This window comes from Eucyclogobius newberryi, unplaced genomic scaffold (genome assembly GCF_026437365.1).
Source record: "Eucyclogobius newberryi isolate DKJ021-1_F unplaced genomic scaffold, fEucNew1.0.hap1 SCAF_21, whole genome shotgun sequence".
NCBI lineage: Eukaryota > Metazoa > Chordata > Actinopteri > Gobiiformes > Gobiidae > Eucyclogobius > Eucyclogobius newberryi.
Genome location: NW_027315846.1, coordinates 5,495,773 through 5,512,073, shown reverse-complemented (window position 1 = coordinate 5,512,073; position 16,301 = coordinate 5,495,773). Strand labels below are relative to the sequence as shown.

At 42.0% G+C, this 16,301-nt stretch overlaps 1 protein-coding gene across 2 annotated transcripts in view; it reads right to left on the bottom strand.

Annotated features, from left to right (window-relative positions):
- ccdc88c (coiled-coil domain containing 88C) overlaps positions 1 to 16,301 on the bottom strand; it is a 71,371-nt gene that overhangs the window by 33,602 nt on the left and 21,468 nt on the right. For both annotated transcript variants that reach the window (XM_072458149.1, XM_072458150.1), the window contains exons 4-11: positions 13,373 to 13,442; positions 11,571 to 11,629; positions 7,923 to 8,006; positions 4,293 to 4,436; positions 3,166 to 3,392; positions 2,113 to 2,194; positions 952 to 1,110; positions 73 to 219 (exon numbers count right to left, since the gene is read on the bottom strand). In XM_072458149.1, coding sequence (XP_072314250.1) covers positions 73 to 219; positions 952 to 1,110; positions 2,113 to 2,194; positions 3,166 to 3,392; positions 4,293 to 4,436; positions 7,923 to 8,006; positions 11,571 to 11,629; positions 13,373 to 13,442 — 972 coding nt within the window. The remainder of the gene's footprint in view (positions 1 to 72; positions 220 to 951; positions 1,111 to 2,112; positions 2,195 to 3,165; positions 3,393 to 4,292; positions 4,437 to 7,922; positions 8,007 to 11,570; positions 11,630 to 13,372; positions 13,443 to 16,301) is intronic.

The following is a 16,301-nucleotide window of genomic DNA, read 5'->3' as shown; positions in this document are numbered from 1 at the left end:
CCACGGAAAAGCACAGGAACGGCCCGTGTCGGATGTTAAAGTGTCAAATAAAGAGCTTTAATGTGATCGTACCATTTCCAGGTCGTTGAGCTTGGCCCTCAGCAGCAGGTTGTCCTTCTCCAGCGTGTGCAGCTTGTCGCAGCGCCCCCTGGAGGCCGACAGCTGTTCTTCCAGGAGCACTTTGGTTTCCATCAGCGTCAGGTTGTCGTCGCGGAGCTCCTGCAGGGAAACACACACAGACGATAGTTTTAAAAAAAGCAACTATGAAAGGTGACAAGAGAATAACATACAAACATGTACAATTCATGGGTTTCAACTTCCTGTTTGTATGCGAGAACTTTTTTTAACATGGTATAACAAAACAAAGATCATGTATTAATTTAATTATTTATGAAGTATTGATCGCTCTCACGTTTTGATGCAATTTAAACTTTCAATATTAATCAGAACCTAAAAGATATATACCGTATTTTCCGTCCTATAAGTCGCACTTTTTTTCCATAGTTTTATCCTTATATTTATACTTGTATACTTTATATACTTACTCTGGAGCGACTTATATGTGACATTATTTGTTATTTTCACACTGGCAATCACATTTCATACTCCAGTGCAACTTACATGTGTTTTTTTCTTTTTCATTTTTCATTTTTTGGCTGGTGCGACTTATACTCTGGTGCGACTTATAGTCCAGAAAATACGGTATACTCTTAATAACATTTAACACACAACAACTCTGCTTTTACTGTGTGATTGTCGCTAAAAAAAGACTAAAGCTGATGACGAACAATAAAAAATAACTGAATCTCGTCTACATTACATCAACTCCACGACCCTAAAAGCAGATATATTTAAGTACAAACATCACCTTTGAAACTGAAAGACGACGTTTCCCAGTTTCGGAATGATGTGAATGTTTTTTGTTTATTTTGACACGTCTTTCTCACGTACCTCGACTCTGGTCTTGTAGAAGTGCACGTCGTTGAGTTTCTCTTTGCAGCGCGTCAGTTCGGCCTCCAGACGGTCCACTCGAGACGCCCGCTCCCTCAGAGAGTCCACCTCGTCCCGGTACGCGCGGGCCGAGCGCGCCTCGCACGACAACGACTGGTGCTGAAGAGAGGAGCCACAGCGCGGGTTAGACTCAAAGCGCCCCCTACAGGTCTGACCACTCATTGAACTACAATGGCGTAAGGCCGCAGTTATTTTATTACTTGGTTTACGGATTTTTAAATTAAATATATTGCACAGGCGGGCGAAATATAAATATCATTTCAATTTCAAAAGATGTTTTCTTCCGGGTTTGCCCAAAACGCACCACGGGAGGAGAGGAGGGGGGAGAGGCGGCGCGCAGGAGCCAATGGTAGGAGCGTGTAGTAGATTTAGCGTGTTTCAGACAGACAGAATTGATGCTTAAGTGTGCACCCTCCCCCACCTACCCAGTCACGGCAAAACGCGCTGAATAAAATGTGGTAATGTGGTGTATTTATGATATAAATGCGCGCAGCAGCAGGGAAACGGGCAGGCGCGCTCTCGCCGGGGCCGCGCACTGGACGGCGCCGCTCCGTAACAACAACGCTTTCCAAAATAAATGACTCCCGCAGGAGTTTGGAGAGAAATTGCTTCACGCGCTCTTGTCTTTTGACTTAATACCGCTTTTTACATTTAATTTAATGCTATTTTGCGTTTTCGGCGGTAGTTTGTAAAAAAAAAATATATAATAATTTATTTTATTTATATTGTAGAAATCAATAATCTAAGTGCGGTGGATCCGTAAACCAAGTAATACAATAACTAAGGCCTAAAGGTAAATATATTTTGACTTTGTCCCGCTTTAAAATAATTGCATTTTGATCATCGTAATTGTAAACTGCACCATACAGAGGCTAAAGACCAGTTATAACAAAGATTAGTAACAGTAAAGCAAAATGTCAAAAGCGAGTAGAAAGTTTCAGATTTTCTTCAATAATAGACCTAAATATTGTCTGTCTAGGAATGTTCAGTCACCATATTCTACCTTTATTTGGTTAAGTATATATGTATGTTCTCAATGTTCAATAGAAATAATTGTTTGACCCGTAAAATAACCATTAACTGCGGCGTCTTCACACTGACCTCTTGTTTTATTCTTTGCAGCTCCTGATCCAGCCGCTCCGCTTCGTGTTTTGAGTCCATCAGCTGCTCCGTCTTTTCCTCCCTGCGCCAAAAACAAAACACCCAGACAAGTTTAATTATACAAATTACCACCTATGATTACAGCGCTGCGCGTCCTGGTAACGTCTAAACCGCTGACATTCAGGCATTTCACCGGAACACAGGAGAGTTTTACCGCAGAACAGGTAAATTATACCCACTGCGACGTGTAAAGAGTTTGTGCTTTTAAATGGGGCAGAACATATATGATTACGCTGAAGATATTGCTCGTCTCACAATGGTTTTCTGTGCGTTCGAGTGTCTTCGTACGCGAGGGCAATTTGCAAATATAAGAGCTGCAGCAAGTTGTAAAAGAACTGAGAGAAGTACCGTATTTTCAGGATTATAAGTCGCACCTTTTTTCATCGTTTTGACCGGGGATGCGACTTATACTCCGGAGCGACTTATATGTGATATTATTCATTATTTTCACACTGACAACCACAAGAGGGCGCTCTAGGCTCTAAGCGACGCAGAAGAAGAATCTGCACTTCCTCTTCCTCTGGAGTTTGTGGAGTTGTTTAGAAGTGACACAGAGGAAGAAGAATTCAATGGATTTAGTGATTTGGGGTAAAACTAATGCTTTGGTAAACTTGTTAGCATGTTCTTTATGCTATAGTTATCTGAATAACTGTTAATATGTTACTTCACATACCAGACACGCTCCAGTACAGATGTGTGCTTATAAACTCATTGCAGTGCATAATTAGGAGGTTCGGAGTACGTGCAAAAGAGAGGAACAATTTTGGACAACTGCAAACAGTTTAAAATGTGTTTTAAGACTGTAAATATTAGACACAGAGCATGTTTTAAAATAGATGGAAGTGAAATTTTAACAATATCTAATGCCTTTTTGCTTTATGTTTTGCTGTACATTTCATATGATACATTTTACAGAGTGAGAACCAGATGAAAAATGTGTAAATGTAAATGCTGTGCCACATCTCGCCTACAGGGGGCACTGGTCTAACTCACAGTTCTTGTCTGTATCTCCTCAGCTTGGACTTGGTGTCGGCCAGATCCACCGAGAGATGGTGCCTCTCCTCCTTCGTGAGTCCGGGCGCGCTCGAGGGGCCGTTCTGGAGCGCGGCATCTTTGGGGTGGGGCCCTCGCGTGGGACTGCTCGTGCCCAGGGCCCTGCAGTGGTCCTGGGGCTGCTGGCTGCTCAGGTAGTCCCTCTCCTGGGTCAGGTCCACGATCACCTGGAGGCAGCGAGGTTCAGTCAAAAAAGCACGTTTTGCGAGTTATATCAGGAACTCCAAATCAAATCAACTTTATAATCATGCCATATACAGTAAATAAACACTATAACATGTGCTGTATAAATACCACTGTGCTCTAAAGACATAAAAAAATAAAAGCAAAAGATTACTTGTCCAATAACAATAAAATGAGTAAGAATCAAAGCTAATCTAAACCTTAAACCCATATAATATCAATACAAAGCTAAAATTAATAATAATTAAAAAAACACAAGTCAAATTCAAAGAAGAACTGAACCAGGACTAAACATGGACAAAACACGGACTAAACACGACCCAAACACGGACTAACATAGGACTAACCCAGGACTAACCCAGGACTAACCCAGGACTAACCCAGGACTAACCCAGGACTAACCCAGGACTAACCCAGGACTAACCCAGGACTTGCGCAGGACTAAACTAGGACTAAACCAGGACTAACCCAGGACTAACCCAGGTTTAAACTAGGACTAAAGAAGGTTTAAAGCAGGACTAACCCAGGGCTAAACCAGGACTAACCCAGGGCTAAACCAGGACTAACCCAGGTTTAAACTAGGACTAAAGCAGGACTAACCCAGGGCTAAACCAGGACTAACGCAGGACTAAACTAGGACTAAACCAGAACTAAACCAGGACTAAACCAGGTTTAAAGCAGGACTAACCCAGGGCTAAACCAGGACTAACGCAGGACTAAACTAGGACTAAACCAGGACTAAACCAGGTTTAAACTAGGACTAAACCAGGTTTAAAGCAGGACTAACCCAGGGCTAAACCAGGACAAAACCCGGACTAAACTAGGACCAGGACTAATCAGTGCAGTAGACCAGAATGTATGCACTGGCTTTGGTATTCTCAGACCTCGGTGGCCTTGTCTCTCTGGTCGATGAGTTGCCGTAGCGACGTTGCCATGTTGCGGGACATCGGTTCGAGCTCCTCATGGACGAGCTCCGGTTCTGCCTCCAGCCACGACAGGTCCAGGACGTTCAGCTGGTTGTGCGTCACCTGGAACAGACAGATCATATTAGTAAACACAGATCTAATTACGCAAGTCATTATTCTGGAACGCGATATTTGGATCTTAAACGGGCCGCAACAGACTTTTTTCATGTAATAAAGTGAACTGTGTCTTGCCCCAGGACAGATATATTGTAAACGCAGCTTTCAGGGTCAAACTTAGACCACAGTGTGCTGTCTGCATCTAGTTATAAAGCAGTATATAGCAGTGGTTAGCATTAGCAAGAAGGAAAAACTTCACACTGGCCTCTGAAAGTTGGGGAAAGCACTTATAAAGTCATCATAGTGAATACCGTATTTTCCGGACTATAAGTCGCACATTATTTTTTCATAGTTTTGACCGAGGTGCGTTTTATACTCCGGAAGGACTTATACTGTGACATTATTCGTTATTTTCACACTGGCAACCACAAGAGGGCGCTCTAGGCTGTAAGCGACGCAGAAGAAGATTCTGCACTTCCTCTTCCTCTGGAGTTTGTGGAGTTGTTTAGAAGTGACACAGAGGAAGAAGAATTCAATGGATTTAGTGATTTGGGGTAAAACTGATGCTTTGGTAAACTTGTTAGCATGTTCTTTATGCTATAGTTATCTGAATAACTGTTAATATCTGTTCTTGGTCTGGGATTTTTTTTTAATCCCACAAACAGACTTATACTCCAGTGTGACTTATATGAGGGTTTTTGTCTTCTTTATTATGCATTTTTTGCCACATCTTTCTGTCAGGAAAGTGAGGAATAGGTTTGATGCACTGCAAACCATTTAAAATGAACTAGTCTTTTGTACACTTTGTATTTTTAAACCAGTGAAAATCAGGGACAACGCTTTTATTAGTATTTAAAAAAAAAAAATCTTACTTTACTTTTTCATAGTATTCAAAAAACAGATATGAGGGAATAACTAACTAACTAAGATCACAAGACGCAAAGTAGTCGCGTTTGCATCCACGGTGAAGTATTTTGCAAATATAATGCGTCAATATCGTCTCAAAATGGAGGTTAGAGTTCATGTTTGGCACTTGTTATCGCTCAACCTTTGTGTCAGTTACATCAAAGCCACAACATATAAGAACTGTACCACAAAATCATACTTTACCAAGGTGAAATACACTGGGATAATCAACAAACAAGTCTAAAAACCTGCCTTTTACACACTTTACACATCTCATACAAACACCTCACAAAGAACACTGCAGTGAGGTCAGGTTTTAGTCTAAAAATAGCCTGTATAATGGTGACTTTTCTTCCCTGGCGTCAGATGATGTGCGAGATCATCGTGGCTCCGCCGTAAACAAGCGTAAAAACCAACGTGATCGTGTCTTTCCCCTCAGACCGGTGCGTCTATATATAGCAAGTCAAACCGTCGAGCACTTCTAACATTATGCAAGGGATTTTTGTGTGTTTTATTTCCTTTCCAGTTGCTTTGTGCGGTTTGGTCGGTGTCATTTTATTAGATTATCTGCGGAATATTTTAGGAAGAATTCAGTCGGGCACATTTTATGACTAATTCTTTTATTAGATTTAAAAATATTGTTATGAATTGCAGCAGAAAGAACACTTTGGAGTGAGTTCGTTTGAGGTTTGGGAGCGAATTGTGACTTCAATCTGCAGTTAACAGTTAATTTACGCGGTTTACGAGTAGTTTTCTGTACAAATGTGTTATAAACTCGTCTTTACTCGACCACAGGCCCAGTTACATTTGAATTACCTTTAGAAGAAATTGTACTTTTCAGAGTAGCTTTCGGACTCAACTACTCAGTTGTTGTTGTTTTTTTTTAATTGGAAGTAACTGTACACTAACTTGAGCAAAGGTTATTGTGGTTATTTTCCCCACTGTAAATACATTAAATCATTCAAACATTGGCACTTCTTACCGTACTTAATTAAAACATTATGGGGAAAACCGGAATCGAGCACGTTTTGTGACGTTTCGTTTGGCTGATTACAAAACTCACAAATCTGATTTTAAACACATTTCAAGTCTAAAATCAGTTCTCATGTACCGTATTTTCTGAACTATAAGTCGCACCTTTTTTCATAGTTTTGGCCGGGGTGCGACTTATACTTATATTTATACTTATATACTTATACTCCGAGCGACTTATATGTGATATTATTTGTTATTTTCATACTCCAGTGCGACTTATATATGTTTTTTTCTTCTCTATTATGCATTTTTTGGCTGGTGCGACTTATACTCCGCAAAATACAGTAGTAGTTTCTCAAAATACTTTTTCACTCTTCCTTTGGGCCACATCGTTTTATTTCTATCCGAGCAATATTATTTTAAAGTACTTCTTACTGGAGTACGAAAATGTGTACGGACGTGATACGATAAAGAAGATTGCTGGATAAATGAAGCTACGAAACGTTTTCATAGAATGTTTTCAATTGGTTTCTTTTAAATCAGTTCAAATAGTTCCCGAGATGGACAATTAGTACAGATCTCGTTAAGTCCATAGAGCGCAGAGACCAGAAGTCTGCCTGCCGTCATTGGTTTACAGTACAGACAGTGGAGCCATTCAGCGTGGACAGAGCCGAGCCTGTGCGGGACGTTTCTGCGAAAAAGACACATCTGAACATCTGAATATGAGAATGGATTTGAGTGGTTTACATTATTAGATTAGATTAACATGACGTTTGAAATGTCTCGTTATTTTCAAGCCGACGCAGTGCAATTTCACCATTTGAAGTGCAATTGTTCTAATTAACAGGAAAAAAATTATGAATCTAAAATGTCTTGCATAAAAAAACAGGTAAATCCATTAGAAAAATTACCACAATTTAAAGTGCCGTATGACAGGTTTTTACTATTGTCTAATTTTGACTTTGTTTAATGTATATGTACCCGTTGTACAGAAAAATTATAGTTTTACACCAATCGAGTAAGTATTTGTGGAGAAAAAGTTGAAAAAGCTGTAGAAAATGACAGGAAGTGACATCACACCAGGGACACTCATTCTAGTCAAAGTTTATGCAGAATTTACACAAAATAAACTACTTTTTTGACTCTCTAAACATTAATTTAACATAATAAAGTCGCTCTCATATATTTTCATTTGTCAATTAAAAAAAGGTGACATTAGATCAGTTTTTCCCCAGTGTTTGCTGGGTAATTTTATTGTGTGATGTCATCGATTACAAACAGGAAGTTATATTAACAACCTAAAAAAAATGTGCTTTTCTGTGATAACATTTTTATATTTTTTAGCAAAATACAAAATATATTTATCTAAACTGCGTTTCAGTTCAATGAGCCGTCCGACCTGTAGGGGGCGCTTTAAGTTCTGATCAGAATTCAAAACGTGTGTAAGATCCGCAGCACAATGATCTGCACGTTTGACTGGTGCGTCTGTATCCGGGCAGAATAAGGCCTGTGTGTGTTCTTACGTCTTTATCTGAATAGAGATGGTAGTATTATGCGCAAGAAAGTTATGAATACATGAAGAAACAATGGAGTTATTCTCAATCTACTGACCTCCTGAATGTGCAGCACGATGGCCGCCTGGGTCTCGATGTCCAGCAGTTTAATCTTCTCGATCATCTCTTCTTTACGCACACACTGGACACAAACACACAATCACAATTTAAACTCCTCCTCCTCCCTCCTCCTCCCTCCTCCTCCTCCCTCCTCCTCCAAATATTATTATAATCATTATTAATAAAATAGCACATATATTCAATTATCTTTAAACTAAACATACATCTTAAATAGAGCATCTTGTTTATTTGCTTTGGATCAAAAATCAATAATTAAGAAAGATGAAGATGTCAAATTTTATAAAATTTTAAGCATCATTTTTAGGAGCAGTAATTCTTCTCATAAATCAATTAAGTCTTACTTTTAAAATCAAGAATAATGAAAAACAGCTCGACTGCTAAACAGTTTACTCCACGCTGTTTTACGGCTGGATCACTGTTTACTTCAATCCCAAAATAACTTGTTTTTGTTTGACGTCAGCCTCATTTTCATGTGGTTTAATCTTTGATCGCTCCTGTGGTCTTCCTGCTTCCGGAACCAGACGAGCCGGTTCAGGTGCAGACAAAAGACAAAAGACGGGAGCGAGGAGAGAGGACAAAGGAAAAAGAGGAAGAAACAGCTCCAGGGATCAGAAGGCGACTAAAGCAGCCGTAAATAAAAGGGCTGTGACCAGACAGTTCTGATATAAAGAGAGGTTCAATGCACTTTTCCCTGCATGATTTTTGTTTCATTTGTATGTTTTGTGTGCATTTTGTTGTGTATTTATTTAAATGTATATATAAATAGATAGAAATGACACAATGAAGTATTTTTGTTGTTTTAGTAGCGTAAATGCTAAGGTAGCGTAAGTCAACATGGACTGCTGGGCTTTTTACAATTTCACAGTGTAAATCCCCACGTTATTACACACGTCCACGTTATAACACTCAATATGCGATACAACACTTAGTTACACACATATAACACTTAATTACACACATCTTAATTACAAATTGAGCCCAAGATGGCGCCGCTGAAGGCTGACTCAGCATTTCAGTTCCCTGCACAACTGTAAATGTGTGTATATAGTAAGCCTATTTTTTCATATATCACACTTAATCACACATATATCACATATCACACTTCATTTTTATTATTTAAATCATTTGACTAAACCTGGAATTGCTCCCCTTTCTCTGTCTGTCATTTTTACAAAAACATTAGCACTGATAATCTACATCAATATTAGATGTAAAAACCTAAATAAAACAGGGTTAAAGCTGTTCTCTTTCCAAATGAGTTCAGTCTTCTTGTGGAAGAGTCTTAACTACAGCACTTCAAATACACAATAGGACAGAATTGTTCTTTCTGTGCACGTGTGTATAATCTCATGGTAATTGCAGTTAAATTAAAGGTAGATGTAAACATGACCTAGTGCGGCCTCTGCAGCTCGAGAATTCTGCAGGTTCTGAGCTGCAGGTTCAGGCTCTGACACCTTCAGGTTCAGTGGTGGCTGTAGTTCACGTTTAATCCCGTCAGATGAAGGCTACGTGCAGTGCCTTCCCTTTAAGTAAAAGGGCTGCTGGTGTTATTGTGGTCCCGCCCTCATCAAATGAAGTCCCGCCCACGCGCTTATCAGTGCGCTTTGTTCAGACTTTGCTCAGACTTTGCTCAGACGTGCAGAGAAACGCACGTGCTACAGTCACTTCCTGTATAAGACACAGGGAGCTACTCTCATCATCATTCATTCCCACACAGCAAAAGGGTCTCTGGTTCAACCCTCTGTGGAGTGAGGAGTGTGTGACGTGTGCATGTTCTTCCTGTGTCTGTGCGAAGTGTGCATGTTCTGCCTGTGTCTGTGTGACGTGTGCATGTTCTCCCTGTGTCTGTGTGACGTGTGCATGTTCACCCTGTGTCTGTGTGACGTGTGCGTGTTCTCCCTGTGTCTGTGTGATGTGTGCATGTTCTCCCCGTGTCTGTGTGACGTGTGCGTGTTCTCCCCGTGTCTGTGTGACGTGTGCATGTTCTCCCTGTGTCTGTGTGACGTGTGCATGTTCACCCTGTGTCTGTGTGACGTGTGCGTGTTCTCCCCGTGTCTGTGTGACGTGTGCATGTTCTCCCTGTGTCTTGTGTGACGTGTGCATGTTCTTCCTGTGTCTGTGTGACGTGTGCATGTTCTCCCCGTGTCTTGTGTGACGTGTGCATGTTCTCCCTGTGTCTGTGTGACGTGTGCATGTTCACCCTGTGTCTGTGTGACGTGTGCGTGTTCTCCCCGTGTCTGTGTGACGTGTGCATGTTCTCCCTGTGTCTTGTGTGACGTGTGCATGTTCTTCCTGTGTCTGTGTGACGTGTGCATGTTCTCCCTGTGTCTGTGCGAAGTGTGCATGTTCTGCCTGTGTAATGTGTGCATGTTCACCCTGTGTCTGTGTGACGTGTGCGTGTTCTCCCCGTGTCTGTGTGACGTGTGCATGTTCTCCCTGTGTCTGTGTGACGTGTGCATGTTCTTCCTGTGTCTGTGACGTGTGCATGTTCTCCCTGTGTCTGTGTGCCGTGTGCGTGTTCTCCCCGTGTCTGTGTGACGTGTGCATGTTCACCCTGTGTCTGTGTGACGTGTGCGTGTTCTCCCCGTGTCTGTGTGATGTGTGCATGTTCTCCCTGTGTCTTGTGTGACGTGTGCATGTTCTTCCTGTGTCTGTGTGACGTGTGCATGTTCTCCCCGTGTCTTGTGTGACGTGTGCATGTTCTTCCTGTGTCTGTGTGACGTGTGCATGTTCTCCCTGTGTCTGTGTGACGTGTGCATGTTCTCCCTGTGTCTTGTGTGACGTGTGCATGTTCTTCCTGTGTCTGTGTGACGTGTGCATGTTCTCTGTGTCTGTGTGACGTGTGCATGTTCTCTGTGTCTGTGTGACGTGTGCATGTTCTCCCTGTGTCTGTGTGACGTGTGCATGTTCTCTGTGTCTGTGACGTGTGCATGTTCTCTGTGTCTGTGACGTGTGCATGTTCTCCCTGTGTCTGTGTGACGTGTGCGTGTTCTCCCTGTGTCTGTGTGACGTGTGCGTGTTCTCCCTGTGTCTGTGTGACGTGTGCGTGTTCTCCCCTTGTCTGTGTGACGTGTGCATGTTCTCCCTGTGTCTTGTGTGACGTGTGCATGTTCTTCCTGTGTCTGTGTGACGTGTGCATGTTCTCCCCGTGTCTTGTGTGACGTGTGCATGTTCTCCCTGTGTCTGTGTGACGTGTGCATGTTCACCCTGTGTCTGTGTGACGTGTGCGTGTTCTCCCCGTGTCTGTGTGACGTGTGCATGTTCTCCCTGTGTCTTGTGTGACGTGTGCATGTTCTTCCTGTGTCTGTGTGACGTATGCGTGTTCTCCCTGTGTCTGTGACGTGTGCATGTTCTCTCTGTGTCTGTGTGACGTATGCGTGTTCTCCCTGTGTCTGTGTGACGTGTGCATGTTCTCCCTGTGTCTGTGTGACGTATGCGTGTTCTCCCTGTGTCTGTGTGACGTGTGCATGTTCTCCCTGTGTCTGTGTGATGTGTGCGTGTTCTCCCTGTGTCTGTGACGTGTGCATGTTCTCCCTGTGTTGACCACTTTGAAGGGCAGGTCAGGTGAAGGGGGCACATTTCTCTCCGGGGACAGTAAAGTGTGCACATGCTGCGTGTGACTCACCTGAACGGCACAGCCCAGCACCAGTAACAGAAGCCTCTTCAGCTCCTCCATACTTTTAGCTGTGGGGGACAAAACACTCGCTTTATCAGGTCAATTTGTCAAAATACTCTCACAATCGCTAAGCAACTGGGTTTACAAAGAGTTGATCCAGATGGAGTGTCAAAGCTCACGGCGTGAACACTCCTGTTACAGTCACTGCACCAGAGTCAAAGAATATGGACAGAATCATAGATTATAAACGGTCCTGACGGTGGAAAATGTTAAAAAATAATAAAAAAAAATGACACTAAATATTTCATTGAAAAATATATTTTAACCCAGGGTTTAAGTCCAGGTTTAAGTCCAGGTTTATGTCCAGGGTTTATGTCCAGGGTTTATGTCCAGGGTTTAAGTCCAGGGTTTATGTCCAGGGTTTAAGTCCAGGGTTTAAGTCCAGGGTTTAAGTCCAGGGTTTAAGTCCAGGGTTTAAGTCCAGGTTTAAGTCCAGGGTTTAAGTCCAGGGTTTAAGTCCAGGGTTTATGTCCAGGGTTTATGTCCAGGGTTTATGTCCAGGGTTTATGTCCAGGGTTTATGTCCAGGGTTTATGTCCAGGGTTTATGTCCAGGGTTTAAGTCCAGGTTTATGTCCAGGGTTTATGTCCAGGTTTATGTCCAGGGTTTAAGTCCAGGGTTTAAGTCCATGTTTAAGTCCATGTTTAAGTCCATGTTTAAGTCCAGGTTTAAGTCCAGGTTTAAGTCCAGGGTTTAAGTCCAGGTTTAAGTCCAGGTTTAAGTCCAGGGTTTAAGTCCAGGGTTTATGTCCAGGGTTTATGTCCAGGGTTTATGTCCAGGGTTTATGTCCAGGGTTTATGTCCAGGGTTTAAGTCCAGGGTTTATGTCCAGGGTTTATGTCCAGGGTTTAAGTCCAGGGTTTAAGTCCAGGTTTAAGTCCAGGTTCAAGTTCAGGTTAAACACTGGTTTGCTGATCATTAAGTGCCATTTTAGCCCCAGGTCCAGTCGAGTCCTGATTTAGTCCTGGATGAGTTCATGAAGCAGAGTTTAGTTCAGTCGGCAGAACGTCCACACAAAGCTACACAAAGGGTGTTTATTAAATTGATGGATGGATCTGCAAACGGCTGATTAGAACACAAAATAACACTTGTTTTTCGTTTGCAACAATAGCAGCGTTGAACTTCACTGTGAGGCATATGACAAGCTGCTGCTGGAGGATGTAGTAATACAACCTTAATGATTATGTTCAGCTATTTCTTTCAAATGGCCCCAAGAACAGAACACTTAACAATACACCTCCTGTGTGGAACATTCAAAACACAGAACATACGTTTAGCCTTCTATTATTACATGCCATGCACTTTTACTTGGTCCTGTTTCGGTCCAGTTTCGGTCCAGTTTCAGTCCAGTTTTAGTCCAGTTTTAGTCCAGTTTTAGTCCAGTTTTAGTCCAGTTTTAGTCCAGTTTTAGTCCAGTTTTAGTCCAGTTTTAGTCCAGTTTTAGTCCAGTTTTAGTCCAGTTTTAGTCCAGTTTTAGTCCAGTTTTAGTCCTGCTTCAGTCCTGCTTCAGTCCTGCTTGGTCCAAAGACAATGACTTCAGTCTTGTGTGAGTTCAGCTGGAGAAAGTAGTTTTGCATCCACTAGATTAGAACTATTGACACTATCATTATAAGGCTATTCAAAAGTCATTATGTTAAGGAAAAAGGCAACTAATAAAAGAGAACATTATGGCACAAGTGGATACTGTATTCAGTGATAGGCTGGAGAGCATGAATGATCTAAAATGTATATTATGCAATTTGACGTTGTGTACCTGATATTGGATCCTTGGCGATGCAGAGGATGTTGGGAAGAGGCATCACAATCAACTGCTGCAACGTGTCCTGCAAAAGAACATCACTTCTTTTAGATCACAGTTTCAATCAAACAAAACTAGTTTAAGTTTAAGGTTTTCAAGAGTGAGAATTTGTGAAATTGTGAATATAGTTTCTATGCCAAAAGCAGCGGGCACAACGTGTAGCATAAACCCAGTCACTGTCTGTAATCCACAATCAAGAATACAGCAGTTATTTAGATGGATTGAAAACTTTTAAATAGCAAATACTGAAAGTAAAACGTAATTGAAAGCCAGGTTTATTTGTTCAGTCACGATGTTTCTACCACATTTTGGGGTATTCTGGCGTGCGACTTATACTCCAGAGCGACTTATGTGATATTATTCAATATTTTCACACTGACAACCACAAGAGGGCGCTCTAGGCTCTAAGCGACGCAGAAGAAGAATCTGCACTTCCTCTTCCTCTGGAGTTTGTGGAGTTGTTTAGACGTGACACAGAGGAAGAAGAATTCAATGGATTTAGTGATTTGGGGTAAAACTGATGCGTTGGTAAACTTGTTAGCATGTTCTTTATGCTATAGTTATCTGAATAACTGTTCATATGTTACGTTAACATACCAGACACTTACCACAGTTCTGTCTGTGTGTCATGTAGCTGAAGGTGTTAGCGTTAGCATACGTCATGTAGCTGAAGGTGTTAGCGTTAGCATACGTACACCTATTCACCATGTTCTAAATGTCTGTTCTTGATCTTGGATTTTATCAAATACATTTCCCAGAAAATGCGACTTATACTCCAGTGCGACTTGTATGTTTTACTTCTTCTCTATTATGCATTTTTTGGCTTAATAGACTGCGACTTATACTCCGGAAAATACGGTACTGGTAAAACTGAAAGTGTAATCCCTCAGTCGTCCAATAGGGGCCAGTGCAAAAGAAACATATTCCCACTGAATCCTGTTGTTCCGTTGAATGAATGAAACCTACTATTGGTCACGTGACTCTTAACCAGAGCACGACCTTCAGTTGGACTCATTATCCTACCGCTTTGAATATCTCCACAACAAACTGGAGTAAACGCGAGTCATCTTTAACACACTTTTGAGCACCGGTCGCTTGTTAACCGTTATGTGGGGTATTCTGTGCACTTTCCGGACACATACGCTCTCGTCTGTCCCCATTAACTAAAAACATGTTGAGAGGAACCTCAATCAAAGTCCACAAAGCTGCCCCGGACCAGCGCCCCGCCCTGTGAGCCCGGGCGCTGGGCCAACAGGAAACAGCCTGCTGCAGACACGGGGAGGAGTGCGACGGCTTCAGGAAAGAAACGGCCGAGCGCTTTTTCCAGGCCAGAATATCCTCCCTCGGGCCACGACACACCTGACTGTCAAGAGCCGGTGACTGGCAGACTAATCCAGGCCTAAATGTGGCCTGAACAGAGGCTAAAACAGCTTTGTACCGATGAATCATGAAAGAAAATACAAAGAATCTTCACCCTCAGGCCACGACACACGACTTTGATGATCTGAAGTGCTAAACTGGGACTGAACCAGGACTGAATTGGGACTAGGTGTCGGCAATAATGACAAAAAATGAATATCTCGATGCGTTTCGGATGAGCTTGATAAGATATTCGGACAATATTTGAACAATGCATGAGGAATTTGCTGAAATGTGTCATGTCTGGAGTTCAAACATTGCACAAATTGTAAATGGAGCATAAAGTGAACCAGAAAGGGCAGAAATAACACTGGCAGATCACAACAGTTCCTCTCCATTGGGACATAACACTCCCCTGACTAAACCAGGTCTAAACCAGGTCTAAACCAGGTCTAAACCAGGTCTAAACCAGGTCTAAACCAGGTCCAAACCAGGTCTAAACCAGGTCTAAACCAGGTCTAAACCAGGTCCAAACCAGGTCCAAACCAGGTCCAAACCAGGTCCAAACCAGGTCCAAACCAGGTCCAAACCAGGTCCAAACCAGGACTAAACCAGGACTAAACCAGGTCCAGTCAAAAAGAGAGAAACTCAAGAGCACTTTCAAACATCACATTTTGAACCATTCATAATTTAACTTAATTTATGGTTTGTTTTGACTGGACTACACCAAATGAGTTAACCCAGTCGTGAATTAGATCTCAACAGAGACTAAACTAGTTATATACTGACATAAAACAGGTCTAAACAAGAAATAAACTAACTACTGGTATATCTAAACCACAATTTAACAAGAAAGTTAAAACCGCTTCTAAGGCAGGTCTGAATTGGGACTAGATTGAGGGTAAAGTCCACACCCGCAGTATCCTCTCGACCGACTGCACCGACCGCCCGGATAAAAACACGATTACTGCTGCGATGATGGACTTATAGCGATTTGAATCGGCCACAGGAAAAATGACAGCACAATCAGACCACAAAGGAGCAGAGGAAAGAGAGTAGACGTGTTGTATGACCTCCTGCTGAGGTGAAAAAAGTACAAAAAAAACATGTTCTAACGTTGCAAATGATTGGGAAACTTGACTTTGTTGTGACTCATGAACATTGAACCACAAATGAAATGTTCCCCCGCACATGAAAAACAGATTCAGGTCACAAAAATGAGAGCGTGACTTCAGAACGCTGAGAGGAAAAGGCTTCATTTGTCTGCAGCTTTGTCCCGAGGCTCAAGAATGTGGTGTATTTACAAAAATATTAGAAAAGCAACGTGGATTTGAACGAGGGCCAAACCATTCAGGAACAATATGGCTGCGATGTCGATATTTATCTTGATATGTTTGACGTTTAGTTTTAGTTCATGGCACGCCTCAACTTTTTCCAAGAGAGTAAATGGATCGTGAATGTCCGCTTCAGACAGTCTCGTCTCGGTCATCATACGTCGTCTTTTAGAACGAAATCGCCTGCTTAA